This window comes from Melitaea cinxia, chromosome 1 (genome assembly GCF_905220565.1).
Source record: "Melitaea cinxia chromosome 1, ilMelCinx1.1, whole genome shotgun sequence".
NCBI lineage: Eukaryota > Metazoa > Arthropoda > Insecta > Lepidoptera > Nymphalidae > Melitaea > Melitaea cinxia.
This window is the reverse complement of record NC_059394.1, coordinates 17,059,997-17,082,133: the sequence shown is the minus strand read 5'-3', so window position 1 is coordinate 17,082,133 and position 22,137 is coordinate 17,059,997. Positions and strand designations below refer to the sequence as shown.

Here is a 22,137-nt window from a genome sequence, read left to right as displayed (position 1 = left end):
TTTTAAGTTCCAAGGTGGTAGCGGAACTGTGTTATTATAGAGCTTATTTCTAAATTTTCCCTAATAAGAGAGCAAATAAACTATATATATAATATTTTGAATTACTGTGATACGACATTGATTAGCATTTCAAAAATGTTAAACTGTAGACATACACTTCGTAATCAAATATTTTATCTAAGTATAAATTAATATTAAAACACTTTTGGTAATTATAACAACAAAAAATCGTTTTAGAGACAAGAATTTTAAATATGTTTATACAGCAACTGGACGATGCGCCAGCCGAGGCAGGTTCAATCCCTGTACATGGCAAATGTCTAGGTGTAAGGTATGCCTGATTCTCGAAACACGATTCTTACCGTCTTGGGAGATTTAATTTTACCTATACACTTCGAGAACATAGAAAAAAGTGAAGCATATCGGTTCGTTCATTTTGCCAACAGAAATAGACTAAACTCATTCGTTTTTTCACTTAATCTGTTCTCCGCCTACAATTCCTAACTTATGTTTCAACAAAATCGATAAGTCTGCTTGAGATTTATGGTTGTAAAACAAGTAGGAATCATTGAATGGAATATTTCTTGAAAGTAGTCTTGTATTCGAATATAAATGTGTAGGTATATCAGAGGCGCACATACATATGTCTTTATTTATTTTTGTCGACAGTATAAAATTACATAAATAATTTTAAAAAAGTTTACCAGTAATATTTAATTTTAAAAATTTATTATACAGTCGTGTGACTGATATTACGTCACTTTATATATTTTTTACACGTTATATATTTTTCTTACGATTTTAGTATCACATTTTTTTCAGTGATGTTTATAATAGTAATTCTTTTCATTAGACGTATATTATGTATCTCGGCGGTAAATACATATAAAATCGTCTTATAAATTCCATTCAGTATTAAAAAAAATGTTATAATACGGGTTTAACAAAATAATGTATTTTTAGGTCAAGGTAATTTTTTGTAGTTAACTTTAAATGTATCGGTCTCTAAATTGAATGAAATATTTTAATTTGCTCGTACAAAATTTTAATTAACGAAATTTGAAATGGAGTAAAAGTTAAATTTATATTTAAATAGCTGACTCGGCGAATTTCGACTGATATGAAATCTGAATTTTTTGTAAATACTGAATGGAATTTATAAGACGATTTTAAATGTATTTACCGCCGAGATACATAATACACGTCTAATTAAGAGAATTACTATTATAAACATCTGCGTATTCCATACAACAGGCATAAAACCTTTTGTTCGTATCAACGTATAAAAATGTGAAAAACGAGTCAAATGAATATTGAATGCGAGCCACCGACTCAATAAAATAAAAGTGAGAATAAGGCCGACTTTATAACAGCTGAGCATATCAAATTATGTAAATAACGGCTTCGAAGCAGATAAAGATCAATATGAGTCAAATTAATGACATTTATTCTTTAAAACTGCGTAATATTTGTATTAATTAAATAAAAAAAAAACTTTTCTTCACGCCTTTACGACCAAGACATAGCGATAGATAAGAAATGTCTAACAAGTAGGACAAATCTCTGATTTTGCTTACTAATAATAATAGATGGAGATTTGGTGTACGAAAGCTTACCAAAAAAAAAAAAAAAAGATTTCTAACGGAGTTTGTATTGAGTAAATGTATACTTTAATGTTTTCGACGTATATATCTGCTGAATTCTACCTTTGGAAAAATATTCAGTGAAAAGTGTGTCTAAGCTCATTGTTCGTAGTTTGACAATGTTAGATATCGAACCTGTGGAAATGCTACATATAGTTAAAAATTCCATGTTACATAAATAAGTTAGATTCTCGACTACACTGAATGAAGATTTCATTGCTCATTCTGCATTGGGTTTTGACATTGACGAAACAATTAGTGTCCAATTAGCACAACTAAAAACCATATAAAGGAAATTTTAATTTTACCACAAAATCATAAATTACGTTTTTCGAAAATACAATTCGACTCGACTCGATGTATAAGACGAGTTCTGATGCGCCACACGTTATTTTACGATGATATGTCTTCGCACGTCGGTTTTGCCATTTAACCGTACTTTTCTTTTCATTTATACGCATGTTACATGTCCACTGTGTAGGATTCGATGTTTAAACATCATGTAAAGATAAGTCTTATTACAATTCGGTGTCTTTTACCATAGAAAAATGTTTATTCTAATCAGGTTATATCTCTGTCAGTCTATCTGTTATCAATTTTGTCCGCATAGTGATTACGGAGACCGTACACTTTTATAAAAGCAGCTTTATGCTTTTTCAGACGTAACCCATCTCTGTGCCAAATTACTTACAAGTACATATAGGTCCGCTCAGAAATTCTGGTTTGATTGAGTAATAAACATGGATCAATCGAAGCTTTTGTGTTTATATGCAAATACCAATATTTATAACACACACACTGTCATCTGTTCCTAAATTACCATTCCCAAACTAAATAAAAAAAAAAAACAGACAAATAGAAGCCGTTTTTAGTCCAACGACAGATAATAAATTTTCGATATTGTTTTAGATGTCTATTGGTTGTTTTATAACGTTTATTAGGTAACTCCACCGTATATATATATATATATATATACAGTGAAACCTTATTATAACGTACCTCAATATAACGACTTTTTCGATTTAACAAATTCTTCGTAATTCCCTTGAATTGTCCACAAGAGTCAATATAAAATATACCTTTACATTGCGAACATTTTCTGCGAACAACCTCTTTATAACGAATTTTCAATTATGAAGAAAAAGTATAAATACCTCTTATTAACGAATTTTGTCAAGCCAAAACTTTAATATAATGTTCCCATCAATGTATGACTCTTAATCTCATAGTATGTGATTCATGTCGGGACATGTTTCGACACGCTTTTGTTCGTAAAACAATCATTGTTGTTTGATGGAAAGTAATGTAAATACTTTTGCTCGTCACTATTGTTAAAGATTTTAGTTAAAATGGCTCAGAAACGTAAAAGGTGTTCCTTATCGGTCGCAGAAAAGTGAAACATCATTAATTATGTTGACAAAAATCATATGACGAAAAAATTAGACAAAGCTAATAAGTTCGGGATTCCCGCGGGTACATTGGCTACAATTTTAAAATTTAAAGATAAGTTTTCAGAAGAAAGTGGTTTGTATGTAATCAGTAAAAGATTAAAATCATGCGAGTTCAAGGACTTAGAGGAATGTGTGTTGAAGTGGTTAAAACAGTGCCGAGACAAAACAAATCACAATCGGAGGCCCTATACTACAAGAAAAGTCTCAGCAGTTTGCATTGGAATTGGGACATGAAAAGTTCTGTGCTGGCAACTGGTGGCTTCAAAATTTCAAAAAACGAAACGAGATTGTTTTTCGAAAAATATGCAAGTGGTAGTGTTGATGAAAAAGTATGTGATGATTGGAAAGACAAACTGGCAGAGCTGACCTCCGGATACGATCCCGAAGACATCTTTAACGCCGATGAAACTGGACTATTCTATAAATGTTTACCTGACAAAATCGTTGGAGTAGACGGGTCCTAGAGTGGAGACCGCGTCTTGGCAAACGTAGTGTGGGACGTCCTCCGGCCCGTTGGACCGACGATCTACGTAAGATTGCCGGTGTAGGCTGGATGAGGATTGCGGAAGACCGGGATGTGTGGCGCGAACTTGGGGAGGCCTATGTCCAGCAGTGGACTGCGATAGGCTGAAGTATGTTACCTGACAAAACCTTGTCATTCAAAGGCGATGAATATAATGATGGAAAAAACAGCAAACTTCGCTTGACAGTAACCACTCATCATCGGAAAATATCAAAAACCTCTACCCAATACCTCTTTATAACGAATAAGTTTTCAGTACATCACAATTCGTATACCACAAGCTAGATAATGTCTATTGTTTTTCAGCTATGAAGCTATAATTAAATATTGTTATATCAATAAAATAATATTAAGCAGATGACATCACCATCAAGAAGGATTTCTCGATTACGTATGTCGTCTTGACATTCGCTTACCGCTAAGAATTACCGTTACTCAGAAGAAAAAAAAAACATGGAATTCGAGTATGTTCAAAAATATAAGTTGGTATACAGACAAGCAATGACATTTCACGTTGTTTGTCAATTATACAGGATTATTTGACTAAGATCTTCTAAAAGGTTGAGGCTTTGAGTGCAATTAATAAAAGTCGTAGCTGATTGTCGTTACAGATTATTATTTTATTTAAGCACATAGCTTTTAATTGTGCCAACTGAACAATAATTATTTTTCCGACGTTATAATGGAATGGGAAATATACATTGGCGATTATTCTTTGCATTCGATAATCTTATTACATTTGAATTAGTTGAAATAGGAAAAATAATATGTCAGGAAAGTTTCCACGACTTCGAAATTCATATAATAGTGTGTACGTTTACGAGTAACAAGTTAAGACTCTTATTATTTTGAATATTGAAGACATTTTGTAGATTATTTACAGATTATATTTCAAACAATAAGTCAAACGTTAAAAATTTAAGCGAGCTAGAAATTTGAATGTAACCAAAATAAAAAACAAAAAAACATAATGTAGATACTTTTTCAAGTTATTTCGGTTGCGTATATTTGTCCGGACGTCCGTATTCTCTGATGTAGGTTATGCATACACTTGACACTCATAACTATGGAGGCGAGTGGCGGGCGAGTGGTGGGTCGTAATGTTACACCACACGTACACGTAATGTTACACCAGTGACGAGAGTGACGAGATGACTCATCTCGGTGGAATCGGGTGTAGATCGTATAGAACTGGCTCTATCGCGCTCGATGTTAAATTAATATCAACTGGAACTACTCATTACGAAAATAGTTATGTATGGACTTTTTTGTTATATAAAAAAATACCAAAAATATAAATTATGTTTTAATTTTCAATTACGCTAAAATATTTGACTCTGTTTATAAAATTTCATAAAAGCGTGTAGGTAGTATGATTATAAATGTTTTAAAAAGAATAAGTTTTACAGAGAGATATTAATAGAGTAGACTTAAGCACAGTTTATATGTAAATTTTAAAAAAAAAATCTAAATAATAATAAAAAATATTAAAAAAAATCTATTCGTTTTCGTTAAAATTTTTGGGCAAGTTTTACTCAATTAAATTATTTTATTTTAAAATTGTTTAACTCTAAATGATAAGTCTAACATTGATACTGATAATCTTTATTATAACTACTTATCTTTATAGATGCTACGATAATTTCGGCTCACTATCCAGTTTTATAATTATGATACATAATAGCTAGCTGACCAGCTTCGTACCGCCAATATTTTTTTATGTCTGTGTTATGTGCCAATAGTTTTATTTATTTTACAACACTTGTCTTGACAATGAAGAACACAAAAAAATAATTATCCGATTTAATGTAGTTGTTCGGAAATTATGCGCATCGGCAATCCCTTTTTCTATATAAATAAACAGATAAATAATCCATTAAAATAATTGTGTTTGCTCGCAAACGAAAAAAAAACCGACTTCAATTACATCGACATGTAATACAACGTAGATCGACGAAAAAATAGTCAAGCAACTACGCGTTATCAAAAATTACTCAAAAAGTAGTTATCAGATCTCGATAAAATTTATATGTGACCATATGATAAACATCAGCTTTCGATTAAATTAAAAATCATCAAAATCGGTACACCCAGTAAAAAGTTATAACGGAAATTCGAGAGTTTCCCTCGATTTCTCTAGGACCTCATCATCAGATCCTGGTTTCCTTATCACGGTACCAAACTAGAGATATCCCCTTTCCAACAAAAAAAGAATTATCAAAATTGGTACATCCAGTAGAAAGTTATGCGGTATAATACAACGTAGGTCGACGAAAAAAGCGTCAAGTAAAACGCATTATTAGATATAACTCGAAAAGTAGTTGTTAGATCTCAAATAAATTTAAATGGGACCAATTGGCACACACCACCATTCGATTAAAACAAAATTTGTCGAAATCGGTCTACCCGGTCAAAAGTTCTGATGTACATACATAAAAAAAAAATACAGTCGAATTGAGAACCTCCTCCTTTTTTGGAAGTCGGTTAAAAAGACAAGGAACATCAAAATATCTTTAGACAAATAATTACACGATCTATTTAAAATATAGGTTAAATCTTCATAAAATGCCATCGTAACATTTAACGTTGTAGCAATGAACCCTGTAATGGGTTAAAGCAACAATTAACCCCATATCCTAAACTGAGTTTACATCATGAGTCATAGTTGAAAAAAAAACACCGTTACCGCAATCACTACACAATTCTAATTACAAAAAAGTTTTATAAAATTTCATGCAATGGGAACGTATTAAAACAAATACAAAAAACCTTATTCATAAAATAAAAAAAACTCTGGATCGTCAAATAAAAATATTTGAAATTATGGACGTTTTAATGATTCAGAACGTGATACCGCGAAGCGACTATACAGTCGTGATGACTTTATTGTATTTTAGTTAATTGACTAGTAGGATTTACTATAATTTACTAACTTACTTTACTTACTTAATTTACTTGTCAGACTAAAAGCTAATACTGTGACAGCTGCACCGCACGTCATAAATATCGTATTATAATATTTTATAATAGTTATTTGTGTCATTAATTTCTATAATACGAGACAGTAGAATGGATAAAGCTTTAGATTAAGAACCGTCGAATTATCTAAGCTCAAAATTTGACAGTTTATCGGCATAATTTCGTTACAAAAAAATAATAATAATAACCCTAACCTTCTAACTACCAAATTAGACTGTTTATCGACTTAATTTGGTAAAAAAAAAAAAAAAAAAAAATAACGCTAACCTATCTAACTTCAAAATGCGGTTATTAATCTAAAGCCTAGCCGTAGAATGTATTGTAAAATATTTATAGAGGTTTTTTCAATCTCTATGAGTGGTCCATGGAGGCTGGATTCAGCAATTAACGAGCCGAGAGGCCGAGACGTGGCGTTTGCGGTCAACAAGACGGGCTTGGGAAAAATATGAATTATGCGATTATCTATTATAACTGCACAACATAGCACACGATTTAAGCCTAATGTTTATTTTAAGTAACGTAATAAACTTTCTAAACGGTTAATCTAAACCTAGTATTTATATTAATGTAATAACGTCTACAAATTCGTTATTTAACAATATGCTCATTTTAACCAACTTCCGAAAAAGGAGAAAGGTTTCAATTCGTTTCTATTTTTTTTTCTCATGTATGTTACCTCAGAAATTTTGACTGGGTGGACCGATTTCGATGATTTCTGTTTTAATCAAAATATGATGCGTGACATGTGGTCTCTTTTAAATTTAATTGAGATTTAACAAGTTCTTTTTAAGTTATATATATATCTAATAATGCGTATTTACTTGACTATTTATTATTCCTCGACCTACGATTTATTATACCGCATAACTTTTCACTGAATACACCGATTTTAATGATTCTTGTTTTATTTCTTCGAAAGCTGATACTTGTCTTGTATTTCAATTTAAATTTGATTGAGATCTGATGATTAGTTTTTGAGTAATCTTTGAAAACACGGTTTTACTTGACTAATTTTTCGGCTCCTTACGTTGTGTATTACGGTGAAACCTGGTTAATTGGGATCTCAAGGAAGCAAGGGTTTTGTACCATTTAAAGAGGTTTTAATTTATAAAGTTTTGCAATTAGACAGGTTTAAAATTTAGCTGTCTCATTTACAGAGGCCCCCTTACAAAGGTCGAAATGTACCGTTATTCCATTTATAAAGGTGAAAATATTAATAAAAATGCGTATTTTTGGTGTTATGACATCAAGTGTAGGTAGGATTCTCAGGATTCTCAGGATTCTCTGCTAATCGTATTCGTTTTAGTTTTCCTTTTCCATCTATACACTCGAATTTTCTCGTTGTTTTGTTAATTCTACATTTTTTACTATTTTTTTTTTTTATGTCACTAGGTCGGCAAACAAGCGTACGGCTCACCTGATGGTAAGCGATTACCGTAGCTTATAGACACCTGCAACACCAGAAGCATCGCAAGCGCGTTGCCGACCCAATCCCCAATCCCCCCAGGAGCTCTGGTCACCTTACTCACCTACAGGAACACAATACTGCTTGAAAACAGTATTATTTTGCTGTGATCTTCTATAAGGTCGAGGTACTACTCCAGTCGGGCTGCTCCATATTTTGAGCAGGAAATTCCTGCTGTGCCCTACCTCAAATAGGTTTGACTTTGGTATCTTATACTCCGACCACAGTTGATCACGCGACTTTCCATAATCATAATCTGATAGAAGCTCTAATTTTTCAGATGCTGATAATGTCTTTATATTTACGTATGAACATTTTGTGAACTTTTATTCTCTTGTTTGTTGGTTAAAATTTGAGATAGTACTGACAAACAAAGCACATGCGAAAGAAATTAAAATGTTTATAAACAATCGTGTCGAAACATGTCCCAACCTGAAAAATTGTCTCACTTATAAAGGGTTTGAGGTCCAGAGTCCCAATTATAGAGGTAAACATCGAAAAAATCCTGCACATCAAATCTTATTTAACCAGGTGCGAAAAGTCCCATTAACAGGGGTAATTCGATGAAAAAGTACCTTATTGTAGTAGGACCTTATGTAGTTCTCAATAATAGAGGTTTCTCACTTATCCTGGTCCCACTTAACCAGATTTCACTGTACTTGTCGATGTAAGTGAAGTCGGTATTTTTTTCGTTTGCCAGCAAACACAATTATTGCATTTATATAATCATAAATGTGTACGCATAACGGACCACCTTTGATGCGGAAAACCAAGCCCACAACAATCATAGATGTGTCGTATTGTTAGTAAAAATAAGTTATAACTAAACAAAAAATATAATCGAATTAATTTTAGGATTTTTCAACAAACTTTTTAATTAGAATATATTTTTAATAACATTATATATAATCTTAATTTTCTGGCAACAATTCAACTAATAGTATTAATGCAATACTAACATCACCTACAAATTTTACTGGTTCAACATACACTACATTACTACTTTTCTTTTGACCACAGACAGTTGTTTATATTTAATAATGTTTAATTATTAAATATATTATTATATAATTATGACAGGAAATACGTTAATAGCTGCACCAAAGCATACTGAACTGATCTAAATCATGCTATAAATTCCTAATACTTGACAAACTTTCTCCAAATAAAAGAAATTACTATAAGTAATAAGTATAAAAATAAATGAATAGAACTTACTGGTAATATCATAAACAACGACAGCAACGGTGGAGTCTCGGATGTAAGAAGGTATGAGAGAGCGGAAGCGCTCCTGTCCAGCTGTGTCCCACAGCTGCAGTCGCACTGTACGGTCTTCTAGATACATGGTCTTCGAGAGGAAGTCTATTCCGATTGTTGCCTGCATTCAATTAATAAATATTAAGAAACAACAATAATTTATTGAATAAAAAGCATGGGACATATTATGACTTTGCTTTTACTTTTGTATGACTTAAAAGTAATAAAAAGACAAAATAGTTGATTGATATTTTTGCATAAGAACTTTTTGTTTGAATTATTGCAATGTGTAATTTTTCTTTGAACATTAAACCCTGACTCGAAACATTAAAGAGTTATGTAGGAAGCTTTGTACAGTTTTAGTAATTTTTTTTTAATGATTTTTATCTTCACACATACAAATATCTGACATGTGCAAATATATTCAATATGTCATAATCACAAAGCAGGAAAGTAAACTCACAGGAATTAGAATTGTTTAACTGACTCTTATAATTAATAGCCATATATTAGTCATAAAAAATTAATATTTTTTATTAGAAGACAGTTATTTGACATTTTAAAGAACATTCTCTTTTATTAATTAGCCAATTTGATTCAGTTATTAACTATTTAATATCAACTGTACAATTTATTTTTTAGAGAATTTGATGAAGATTGTACTGTATTTATGAATATTGTATTTAGAAGAATATGCAGTACAAGATTAGCATACAATTACAGTAGATGTTTACAAGTTAAAAAGCAAATATTTATTAGATATTAATAATGAAGTTTCCACAGTGTTTGAAATAACTACTAAGCTATTTATTACTTTATTGGTTAGCTTTACTTCATGAGCCTTTACATGCAAAATTAAACAATTTTGACAAATTTTTACTTGTAATAATATCCAATAATTATGATAAAAGAAACTTAGATAGTGGAATATCTACATTTAATGACTTTCAAGTATGTGAAAGGTCCTTGCGTGTTCTAAAATATAAAGTAACAAGATAATACATAGATTATGTGTAAAGTATTGAGTGAGTAAAATATCCTTGTATCATCAATAAATATGGGAACAGATCTAAAAAATTATATTTTAAATCTCTACTAACCGTGAAAATACTATGGAATGTGAGAAACATGACAGATTTTAAGGGACCAGCAAAAATACTACAATTATATTGATAACTTAAGATATACTATAGTTCAATGTCTCATAAATTTAAAAAAGCCCATATAAGATTTCAATTTACAGATTTTCTCATTTCAAGATATATTTTTTTTGTTTAATTTTGTAAATAAATAAAACCGATCCTTATGGAGAGAATCAATAAAAATGACAATCTTGAACTTTCTTTCATCACTATAATTTTTTTTTTATTAATATGAATCAATATCAACATATTGTTGCTTCACACTATTCAAGTTTATCAATTAATAATATTACTATCTCTAATCGGAAATACAAGTAAAAGCTTTTAAGGAACATTTTAAGACTATAATGGATTTTAAGTACTAAATTTTGTTTCAATTACAATTGATCATCAAACAAGTAAATCAAGGAATAATTATACATCTCACTCACCTGATAAGTGTTGTCAAAACTGTCATACATGAACCTAGTGATGAGCGACGTTTTTCCCACTGAAAAACGCAAGTTGCGGGTCAATGCACCTTTTAATTACATACTGCCTATCCCACTGAATGCATCGGATAACGGGAGCAGAGATAGGAGAATAGCGTGAGAAGTGTAAGAGCTAAAGACGATAATGATACTAATAATCTCCCGTAACCTACATCCCTTACACTACGTTATGCTTAGTAATGATTCGTTCATTGCGATTACTGCTAATAGATTCCTAGAGTTTAATACTATCTGATGATGTTGGTCGATAATTTAATAAGTCTAGACAAATCTATATACCTACGTGTCGTAAATTTAAAAACTGTATTAAAAATGTACGACTGCTATGCCAATTTGCTGTCCACTTACCACTCTGTTCACCGAGGAACACGAGTTTAAACTTGCGTAGAGGATTACCGAATTCCCCCGACGTAGACATTTTGATTGTTTTAATTAGTTACTTCGCCTTAACTATAAATTTCACAGTAATTCTTATCACAGAAAACTACATGAACAGTGACAGTTCGGGCCACTCCTGCGGCACACACGAGCGCAGCGCCGCCACGTTACGGCAGACTGACGGCGCTACGCAAAAGCCAACTCAGCAAAATGACATCATCCTGAGTATGATAAATACTTCCACAATTGAGAATTTTATATTTAAGGAACTGCATAATATAGAATAAATGTAACTGAATCAAAATATTTTAAAAAGTTCATTCACTGTAAACATTTTTGTATCTAGAAACACTAATATTTTTTACCTATACTTTTTCTTTCGTCATGAACAGTCGTGATCATGGAGCATAGAGGTCGTGATAGTCGTGAACATGTCGTGAACATGGAGCTTAGAGAGGTCGTGAATTCTTTTTTTACAGAATATAAAAATTTTATATACTGTAAAAATTTTTTTATAATACCTTCCTTTATATACTCTTTGGTTTTTCCTAAAACAATTAAACACGAAAAGTGGTCTCGCATATATCGATTTTTTGGTATTTCTACCGATATCAACTCCATCCTACCGAAATGCCAAAGAGGATATAACCACTACGTTTTAAATGCAAAAATGCAACAATTTTTTGGAAACTAATCAGAATTTTCTACCGACATACTTCAAAGTTCAAACCGCAAATTAGACTGTTTTAATTCTTGAACGTTGGCATATTACACTATTCTTCTATATATAAAAATGAATGTTTGTCTGTATGTCCTTTATAGAATCGTAAACTATGCATTTGATTATGTCATGATCTTCAGCAAAATGTTGTGCATGAGCCCACAAAGGTTTCTGAGTTGATACTACCAAAAAAAAAGCGTAGCATAGCGCCTAGGGTACAACTAGCTAGCATTAAAAAGGATTGAAAGTCAGCTGAAATTTAGTACGAATATTTTCGTTTTAATTAAATATTTAATGGAGTGTTAGATGGAAGTGGCCAAAAAAAGGCAAGCCATAAATATTTTTTCATTGGTGCAAGTTAGACCGTTAGTTATTGTTTATTTTGGTTTATTAACAAACGAATTTGATTGAGTATTTTTGGTGATATACGGATTTTAGATATAAATATATCAATTTTAGTGGGCCCTCTTACCAATTTCGCACTAATTCGCACTAGACGTTCGAGACCACTGCTCAGTGTACTCAACATACTGATTATCTTGCAATTGAAAGTTCAATTATGTGTTCGTAATCTATGAATGCAAATTATATATGCTATTTGTTAATGCGCTGGGATTTTGTCGCATTTTCGTCTCTTGTCCTTTGAAACAAAAATATGGTCACTAAAAATATGAATAAAGTAATCATTCCTAAGTACTAAATGAAGTATAAGAAAGACAAATAAAAATAATATATATATTCTGATTATTCGAAGTAAGCGTTAACAAAGTAGTGGCTACTTGCTGTAGTCACAAGCTCTGCTATTTACCCACATTGCGTATTTTTTTTAATACATCTAGGTCAGTAAACAAGCGTATGGCTCACCTGATGGTAAGCGACTACCATAGCCTATAGACGCCTGCAATACCAAAAGCAACGCAAGACTACAACCCTCCACACCCCCATCCCCCAAAGCTCTGGTTTATATATCTTATACTATTAAAAACTTACTTATTAAACGAGCAATTATTGTGTATATATATATATAGAATAGTAAAGATAAATCTGGTTTCCTTATCATGGTACCACACCAGGGATATCTCCTTTCCAACAAAAAAAGAATTATCAAAATCTTTTCAAAAACGACGAAGTTATCCTCGAACATACATAAAAAAGACGTGTGGCACTCGGGGACTGCCGCGGTAAAGCTATTGCATAGCATTTTGTATCAACTTATGCAATTATAATTATTTATTTATTTTATATATCCAGTATTTCTTTTTCTTTGATATTAATTCAAGTTACACTTTTTGAGCGTGGTGACCGATAAGAAAACAATTTTTTTTCTTTTATTATATACTAGCTGACCCGGCGAACTTCGTATCGCCTAACAGTCGATTCTTTAATTTTATTAATTTTTTTTTTAGTATTTTTCTCTTCGTAAGAACCATCCTCGTACTTCAAGGAATATTTTAAAAAAATAATTAGCGAAATCGGTCCAACCGTTCTCGAGTTTTGCGCTTAGCAACACATTCAGCGACTCATTTTTATATTATAGAAATAAAAAGTTAATATTGTTTAAAATATTTTTATTATTTTACAATACATGTGGGTTTTATTATCTTACAGTAGCTGTTGGTTATTCAGGAATCGTCTAATCGCACGCACACAACGCCGTGTCGAAGACTGCCGAACTGAAACGACGTTAGACGATGCACGGCCTTCAAGCCACACCTCCGTGCCCGTCGGAGTGGGGAGCGTGAGGTTTTTTCGTTACGGAATTTCTAGATTCAGTCCCCGCGCTCAAGGCCCGCGATAGAAGCTATGCAATAGCTTAAAAATATATATATTGATTTTCCTCTGGTTCTGACATTTGGACTCAAAACTTAAGTGGAATTCCCATTTGTCATCTTTGTATGGTAGACTTGATGACTCAGCTCCGCAGCATTCGCAGTTAGAAAAGTACGACAACTGACCGACGTTGCAGCTGCACGCTTAATATATTTTAGCTATTTCCATAGTGTTATGTTTTATGGCCTGTTACTGTGGGGTAATGCTGCAGATATTGAGACTATATTTATCTTGCAAAAAAAGGACTATTCGCGGCATTTACGACCTTGGAGCTCGAGTCTCCCTACGGGATGTTTTCCAAAGGGTAGGCATATTAACAATTGCGGTACAGTATATTTATAATACTATCCACTCCAAGTTTCCGACTGCGCAAAGTAAATGTTTCCTTCCTGGGTTACGGTTTTCGCATGTATAATAAAATCCCACAAACAATTTTGGAATTGTCTCAACATAAATTTAAAGTTTTTATTAAAAAAAATTTAATTGATAAAGTTTATTACTCGGTGCAGGAGTACATAGTTGATAAAGATGTGTGGATTTAGTGACGCTGTATTTTATGCAACATGTTACTAATTTTGTACTAAAACACAGTTTATATATTATTTTTGAAAAGAGTAACTGCAGAATTTCTTGCCGATTCTTCTCTGCAGAATCTACATTCCGAATCGGTGGTAGCTTTACTTCTACAAATATAATAATTTATTCTTAAAGTTTTAATTTGTAAAATGACGATTTGAAAGTGCTCTTGAAGACTATTTGAATAAAGCTGTTTTTGATTTTGATATAGTCGGGCTACGCTAAAAAAATGGTATCTGAAACCGATATTGAAGCCATATAAGTATTATTATAATTTTTGTCACTTTGGTCTTTGATCTTTCTCTTGGTCTTTTTTTAAGCGTTACGGAAAACGACAAACTTAAAGTCATACTACGAGCTGATACTGAGTTATTTTATCTTGAAAATTTAAATTGAGCACTGTTCTCTTATGGGAGGGAATGAATTTTTAACTGTGTACTTCGGCTGATTTTAGGGTCGCGTTGACGACAGCCGACTATGGCGCTGACAGTGAATTTGAGTTCAGCGTATTGTTTTTCGGGGTTCCTGTGAGTCAGCGCGAGACGTTTTAACTCGATTTTAGTTACGCTGACCGGCGGTACTTTACCTATTCTACATTTTAGTTATGTATGAAATTCTGGGTATCGTTTCCGAATAACGCGTAGCTATAATTCTGTATACACTGACCCTGATCGGGACTGAAGGCTCAGCGGCTGTACTCGCCGCGCGTAGAAGGCGCGTGCTGTCAGAGCTGACCGGCACACGCGCGTCTCGTCGGATTTGAAACTCTGCGCTCTGTTTTTTTTTGTACCTATATTAAGCTGATATGATAAAGAATTTAGCCACCCCCTCTCTTCCCGTGGGTGTCGTAAGAGGCGACTAAGGGATAACAAGGTTCCAACACCACCACCTTGGAACTTAAGAAGCCGACCAATGGCGGGATAACCATCCAACTGCTGGCTTTGAAATACACAGGCCGAAGACGGGCAGCAGCGTCTTCGGTGCGACAAAGCCAGTAAGTACTGCGGTCACCAACCCGCCTGCCCAGCGTGGTGACTATGGGCAAAACACATGAGTTCACGTTGTTTTTGGCGTAAACTTGTGGAGGCCTATGTCCAGCAGTGGACTATATAGGCTGTAATGATTAAGCTGATTTTAGAGTCACGCTGACCGTCGATAGACCAGAAATATACTTTCACATGATTTTGATATCGCTTCAGCCTGTAATATCCCACTGTTGGGCATAGGCCTCTTTCCCCACGTAGGAGAAGGATTAGAGCTTAATCCACCACTCTGCTCCAATACGGGTTGTATATGATAACAACCGGGATCGCCGGCTTAACGTGCTCTCCGAGGCACGGTGGTAAACCCACAAGAACTGCACAAACACCCAGACCAGGGCAAATATCTGTATGGCCAATACAAATGTTTGTCATAATCTATTATACTGTGCGCTTATGATATTTTTATAAAGCAATTTAATGCTAATAAGTCCTAATTCGTAAAGTAAGAACTACTTACTGTCTTGCATGTGACTGAATGTATGATGAACGAATGAACGTTGAATTGAACGTAATAAAATTTTGATTTCATTAAATTTAAAATCTTTACTAAAATAATGTAAGATTATTTACAAAATCATTATTTAAAATTATCACAAAAAAATATGTAACCACAGTAATAGTAAACTAATTACTCCATTGCAAACACATGGATCATATTAAAATTTGTAGTTAAAATATATCAATATTTTGATAGAACTAAAATATCACAAAAAGAACTACACGCAGGTCTAGCAAAAGCTATAGATCGCCTTTTTAAATTGTGGAGAAGATGATTGAAAGAGATGATGATAGGATGGAGAAAGACGTTAAACAGATAAATGGAAATGAAAAAGAATTGATTAAACATATTATGTAGCACAAATGTTTTTCGTACATTTTTGCTTTTCTACAAATACATAAGCCTTCTAGACCTGCTCCGCTACTGTATCTAGTTTTAAACTTATACATTTAGCCCCAATATTCATTTTTAATAATTTATAAGTTTAATCTATTACTACTATAACATTTGATAAGTGACATTCAATTAGAATGCTAAAAATATCTTAACTAAACGTTTTATACAATAACGATATTGAAAGAATTTTTTAGTGCTATCACAACATTAAATATCTCTTTTAAGGGTACCCTTTAAATTTTAACTTTTAAATTCATAAAAACATCTATTTGCCGCAAGCAATGGCACATTGATTTGCACAGTTCTACATAGTGGAAGATTTTATTGGTAGTACTACGTAACATCAGTTTATTATAAGTTTTTTGGTTATTAGACTACATGATCAATTATATTATACTAAGAAAACATTTTTAAAGACATGAAGTTAGACTACTCAGTAAAATACCTTAAACATAATATAACTAGGACTAACAATATCAAATCGTCCAGTTTTCTGTCTTTAGCTAAACTTTATAATAATATTTTTTTAGAGTTCAATTTATGTTTATAATCTATTAATTCAAAAATTTTTGAAACAGATACAATATTTTGTAAATTTGCTTCTGCACAACTAAATAATCATTTGTTTGTCTGCACATATATTTAAGTGCGCAAACAACCACTGACTATCTTACATTATAATATAATCTTTTGAAAACATGTATATTATTGAAACTTTAAATTTAGGGTGCGTGGCGTCTCGGTGGGAACATGTTCTCTTCTACGACTATAACACCACATAACAAGTCATATCCTGTGCGATTATGACGGAAAACAAACAGAACAACACACAGTGGAAATAAGAGAGATATTAAGAAATTTTTCATCAATGACCTGAATAAAGCTACAAGAAAACTCAGAGGTTTGCCAGGATATAATAAAACTGTTTCTCTAGGTCTGCCTTCAACAGGTATGACAGCCGATGCAGTGACTACCCTCAGGCCAAGAAGGGCTTTGCCAGGAGTGGCGCCACCTGTTCGGCCAACACTGCTACTTAAGCAACATGCCTGAAAAAAGTTAATAAATATTATGTATTTGGTTTTAGTCCTAACTTTAATCAACAAATTTTTAATGATAATAGCTAAAACAACAAACCTCAAATATGCAAACTAATATTCTGTAAATAATTTCTAGAAGAAGTATTTCTGATGTCAGTTCCATTGCATATTTATAGTCATCATAGTGTTCACTAAATTTGTACAAATCAAACTTATCCAGGTCACTGGAAGAAAATGTAAAACAAAATAAGTAATTATTTAATAGTTTTTAACAGTATGAATATAATATTCTATATTCTATTTTTTTGGAAGAGTCCTAAATAGTAAACAAATATGGCGTACTTCCGACCACAGAGAATAGAGTAATATTGTTTTCTAATGTTTACGCGAATTTTACTCATTTAATAAAACACTTTTTTCGGATTTTATCGCGGTTTATTGTTAACTTTTGATTCCCGACGTTTCGGATACTTTACAGCAACCATGGTCACGGGAGGACTGAGGTGTCAGACGTCCCAACGTTTCAAAGTTATTCGAAACTACCCGACATACATCAATATCTTATATAGTCCTATCTACGCAGAATGTGCTAATTGAGTCTTTAATCTGTGGTGAATTATGCTTGGTTTTTGATTTAATTATATTAATAATGGGGTCCCAAGCAGGTGGTAATTGCCAGCCATCTTCTCTATTGAAATTTGGATGTTTTTTAATTTCAATAGCCTCACGGATCATCCTTGGTTGGAATCGGTGTTCTTTTGCGAGGATCTGTGGTTTATCGAATCTAATATAATGGCTAGCTGTGTCTAGACTGTGTTCACAGATTGCGGACTTAGTATAGCGACGATGTTTTAAGTCAGCTATATGTTCTATTATAGCTATATGTTCTATTATATTCTCATCGCGTGTATAGAAAGCATACCCATACGGATAGGTACTTAAACGGCGAATCACACCATCATCCTACACAGTTAGCTACCGTGGGTAAATCTTTGTTTCAGAGAGCACGAGGGATCTGCGATGAGCGACACCTGGAGACCGAACTTCAACATGTCAAGCAAGTACTGCGAGACAACAAGCTTCGGGTACCGCGTCCTCATCGCAGTGAACGTGTGAAACCAGCCACCGTCGAACGAGTACCTGCTGTGCTACCTTTTATGAAAGGGGTCACTGACAAGATTGGCTTCATCTTAAAGCGAGCTTCGATAAAAACTTTTTTCAAGCCGCCAAAAACGATAAGTCAATTTTTACCATTTGTCAAGTGTCATATACCCTTACAAGATGCAGGAGTATACAAGCTTGATTGTGACTGTGGTCTCTCTTATATAGGACAAACAAAACGATCGATCAAAACTCGCGTTAAGGAACATATAGCTGACTTAAAACATCGTCGCTATACTAAGTCCGCAATCTGTGAACACAGTCTAGACACAGCTAGCCATTATATTAGATTCGATAAATCACAGATCCTCGCAAAAGAACACCGATTCCAACCAAGGATGATCCGTGAGGCTATTGAAATTAAAAAACATCCAAATTTCAATAGAGAAGATGGCTGGCAATTACCACCTGCTTGGGACCCCATTATTAATATAATTAAATCAAAAACCAAGCATAATTCACCACAGATTAAAGACTCAATTAGCACATTCTGCGTAGATAGGACTATATAAGATATTGATGTATGTCGGGTAGTTTCGAATAACTTTGAAACGTTGGGACGTCTGACACCTCAGTCCTCCCGTGACCATGGTTGCTGTAAAGTATCCGAAACGTCGGGAATCAAAAGTTAACAATAAACCGCGATAAAATCCGAAAAAAGTGTTTTATTAATAGAGTAATATTGTAAGTATAGTAAAGTGACATAAAGAGCAAATGAATGAACAATATTAATAAGCCATAGACGAAAGTAAAATTCATTTTATTTTCAAATATTTAACGCTAACATATTGCTAAAATTGTTTGGATATTATGTACAATCGAGGAGTGTATGGATAGGTTAGGGTTATTTTTTTTTTTTTTGTATAACGAAACTGTCGTTAAACGTTGTACTTTTTAATTTAGATAGGTTAGGGTTATTTATTATTTTTTTTTTGTTATACGAAACTGTCGTTAAACGTTGTACTTCTTAAGTTAGATAGGTTAGGGTTAAATTACACTCCTCGATTGTACATAATTACCAATTGTTTCAATACTTAATAATATATTGAATATTTTTTCTAAGAATTAGTAGAGGTACAGAATTACGAAATATATATATATATATATATATATATATATATATATATATATATATATTTATTTTTCGTTTATGTAAAATGGTCGGTAAAAAAGACGTCAAAAATAAAATTTACAACAAAATAGTGTCTAGAAAAAAAATCGACTCTATTAGTATTATTGTCACATTATTTGTATTCACTATAAATATAAAGCCTTGCGCCGGCGGCACACTCTATAACATGTAAACAAAAGGATTGATAACACTGTTGCTCACGTAGCTCTCATTGGGTAATCCTAAGCCTCATACTAAAGTCCCACAAAAATTTTCTGTGAACTACAATAAACTTTTATGCCAATGCTATGTTTGTGCTTTTATATTATACGAGCTGCTGCCCGCGATGTCGTCTGCGTCAACGTTATACAGAACCAAAAATACCTACGATTATACCTTTTAAAATAACATTAATTTATCCATTTCTTCCTTACATTTTATGTCTACAGAAAACTCTCATAAGTGGCGCTGCTTTAAAATTGTCTTTATACTACTAATATTCATTTAATTATGTTTATCAGCCTATGTTATTTATATTGCGTGATTTTTATACTGTGAAGCTAGCTTATAGCATGGTTATTAACATAATAACAACATTCAAATATGCGTCGTTAGATTACACGTTGTTACAGAATGCGTCGAGGAAATAAAGTTTCACTGCTCGTTCCCGGTAGGTGATAGCATAATAATATGTAGCCTATATGTTGACCCGACTTCTTAATAATATTTGTGCCAAATTTGAAGTAAATCCATGCGGTACTTTTTGAGTTTATCCCGGACATACATACAGACAAACAGACAAAAATTCTAAAAACCATATTTTTGGCTTCGGTATCGATTGTAGATCACACCCCAAGTATTCTTTAAAAAAAATATTCAATGTACAGTTTTGACTTCCCTACCATTTTATTATATGTATAGATGGGATAGCGTTAAAAATGTTCAGAGTGAAATTGATATTCAGAAATATTCATAATATAAAATAAAACCTTTACAATAAACACTTTACTATAAAAGATTGACATTTATTATATTTTGTCAGCATTTTTTACGCTCAACATAAATAAATAAAAAAACAATAACTAAAACATATTAACAAATCGCTTTACGGTAACATTGTTTTATAACTTACTATCAAATTATAATTCGTGAAGATTTAAAATATAAGTAAAAAACACGGCCCATTTTATCGCTCATGCCGTTCATTTCCTTATACTCATTCACCTCTAAAAATATTATGACCACATCCCTATTTGCGTCACAAAAAAAGATATTAAAATGTCATTTTCGAAAATATTAATTATCTGTATGCTCGAAATCGGTATTTTAATAATTTTTATGTGTTTAAAATGATAAATTGATATTTGTTTTTAGTGAAATAAATAGTAAATGGAGTTTTACAAGTGTCCGTAAGCTAATATGTTGTGAAAGTGAGTGATAAATACGGAAAAAACGTGAATTACGATTAACAGGGGTTTGTTTACCAAATAAGACTCTTCCAAAAAAACGGAATATACATATAATTGACTACTTACATTAACTCAAACATATCCACTGCAATGAAAGTGACAATAAGTTTCAAAATAAACAGCAACATGAAGTCAATAAACTCTGCCAGCAGTCTTTTATACAGAGGTGGAATAATGTATTCAAATCCTCCATGCCTTGCTATAACTAAAATTAAATAAAAAAATGGTGTGAAAAAATATGCCTTTTTTAGGGCTGTTTTTACTGCTTGTGGAATAAATTTATCCTGCACATAAGTTATGAATAAACCTTTACAGTAGAAGGTAGAATCATCATTTTAGACCTGTTTTGCCTCAAATAAGAAACTACAACTTTAATATTCAAAATTGCAAAATGTAATATGCCATAAAGATAGTGGAATTTGATGGCGAATAAGGCGAATAATTCATTAAATTTTATCCATTGAATAGCGTTATTTTTCAAATAAGATTTTGTGACAAACAGCAAAAGAGGTTGTTAATAACAAAATTATCAAAATACCTTCAGCCGGCGATAAAGGTTCTCCAAGAGGCTGATTCTCTGCTGGTTGCCGAGGAGGAATGGGTACTTGAAATGGAAACTGTTGCCCTTGAAATTGATAGTTATTGTTTAACAGAGGAACATTCGTTTGGGTGTTCTGGAGTCCTTGTAGTGACATCATGTAGTAGGGAAAACATGTTGAAATATTTTGGTACATTTGCGCCTGTTGAATCCATAGTCTCAGTGCCTGGAAATAAGCTTCTCGTTCTGATGTTGCAGGCCGGTCACCTTCGGGGCCTCCGTCAGGGGTCTCTTCCGAAGGTCCACCGTTATCCACGAGCCTTTCAGTATCCGACATTGTGATTAACTACATGTAACTCGTAATTTCTCAATTGTATTGTAACATCAGTACACGTCAGTTTTGTTATTTTATTGAACTCCTGCAATA

General features: G+C 32.7%; 3 protein-coding genes across 5 annotated transcripts in view; all 3 read right to left on the bottom strand.

Moving 5' to 3' along the window:
* The window catches only part of LOC123657985 (ras-related protein Rab6), a 23,793-nt gene extending 12,258 nt beyond the window's left edge, over positions 1-11,535 (bottom strand). The window contains exons 1-3 of the mRNA XM_045593466.1: positions 11,300-11,535; positions 10,892-10,950; positions 9,280-9,439 (exon numbers count right to left, since the gene is read on the bottom strand). Coding sequence (XP_045449422.1) covers positions 9,280-9,439; positions 10,892-10,950; positions 11,300-11,369 — 289 coding nt within the window. The 5' untranslated portion in view covers positions 11,370-11,535. The remainder of the gene's footprint in view (positions 1-9,279; positions 9,440-10,891; positions 10,951-11,299) is intronic.
* Positions 1-22,137, bottom strand: part of LOC123658013 (low molecular weight phosphotyrosine protein phosphatase-like) — a 479,256-nt gene that overhangs the window by 332,542 nt on the left and 124,577 nt on the right. The window lies entirely within an intron of this gene.
* LOC123657964 (protein FAM8A1) lies at positions 8,067-22,137 on the bottom strand. Its single transcript, XM_045593446.1, has 5 exons — positions 21,711-22,137; positions 21,239-21,377; positions 17,529-17,655; positions 17,031-17,440; positions 8,067-8,106 (listed from the first exon to the last, which is right to left on the bottom strand). The coding sequence occupies exons 1-4, from the start codon at positions 22,045-22,047 to the stop codon at positions 17,117-17,119; spliced, it is 927 nt and encodes a 308-aa protein (XP_045449402.1). The 5' UTR covers positions 22,048-22,137; the 3' UTR covers positions 8,067-8,106; positions 17,031-17,116.

Coding starts and splice junctions, on each gene's coding strand:
- LOC123657964 (XM_045593446.1), bottom strand. CDS start 22,047: ATGTCGGATACTGAAAGGCTCGTGGATAACGGTGGACCTTCGGAAGAG. Junction 21,378..21,710: donor ACCTTTATCGCCGGCTGAAG/GTATTTTGATAA, acceptor ATTTAATTTTAG/TTATAGCAAGGCATGGAGGA. Junction 17,656..21,238: donor GTGGATATGTTTGAGTTAAT/GTAAGTAGTCAA, acceptor ATTTTCTTCCAG/TGACCTGGATAAGTTTGATT.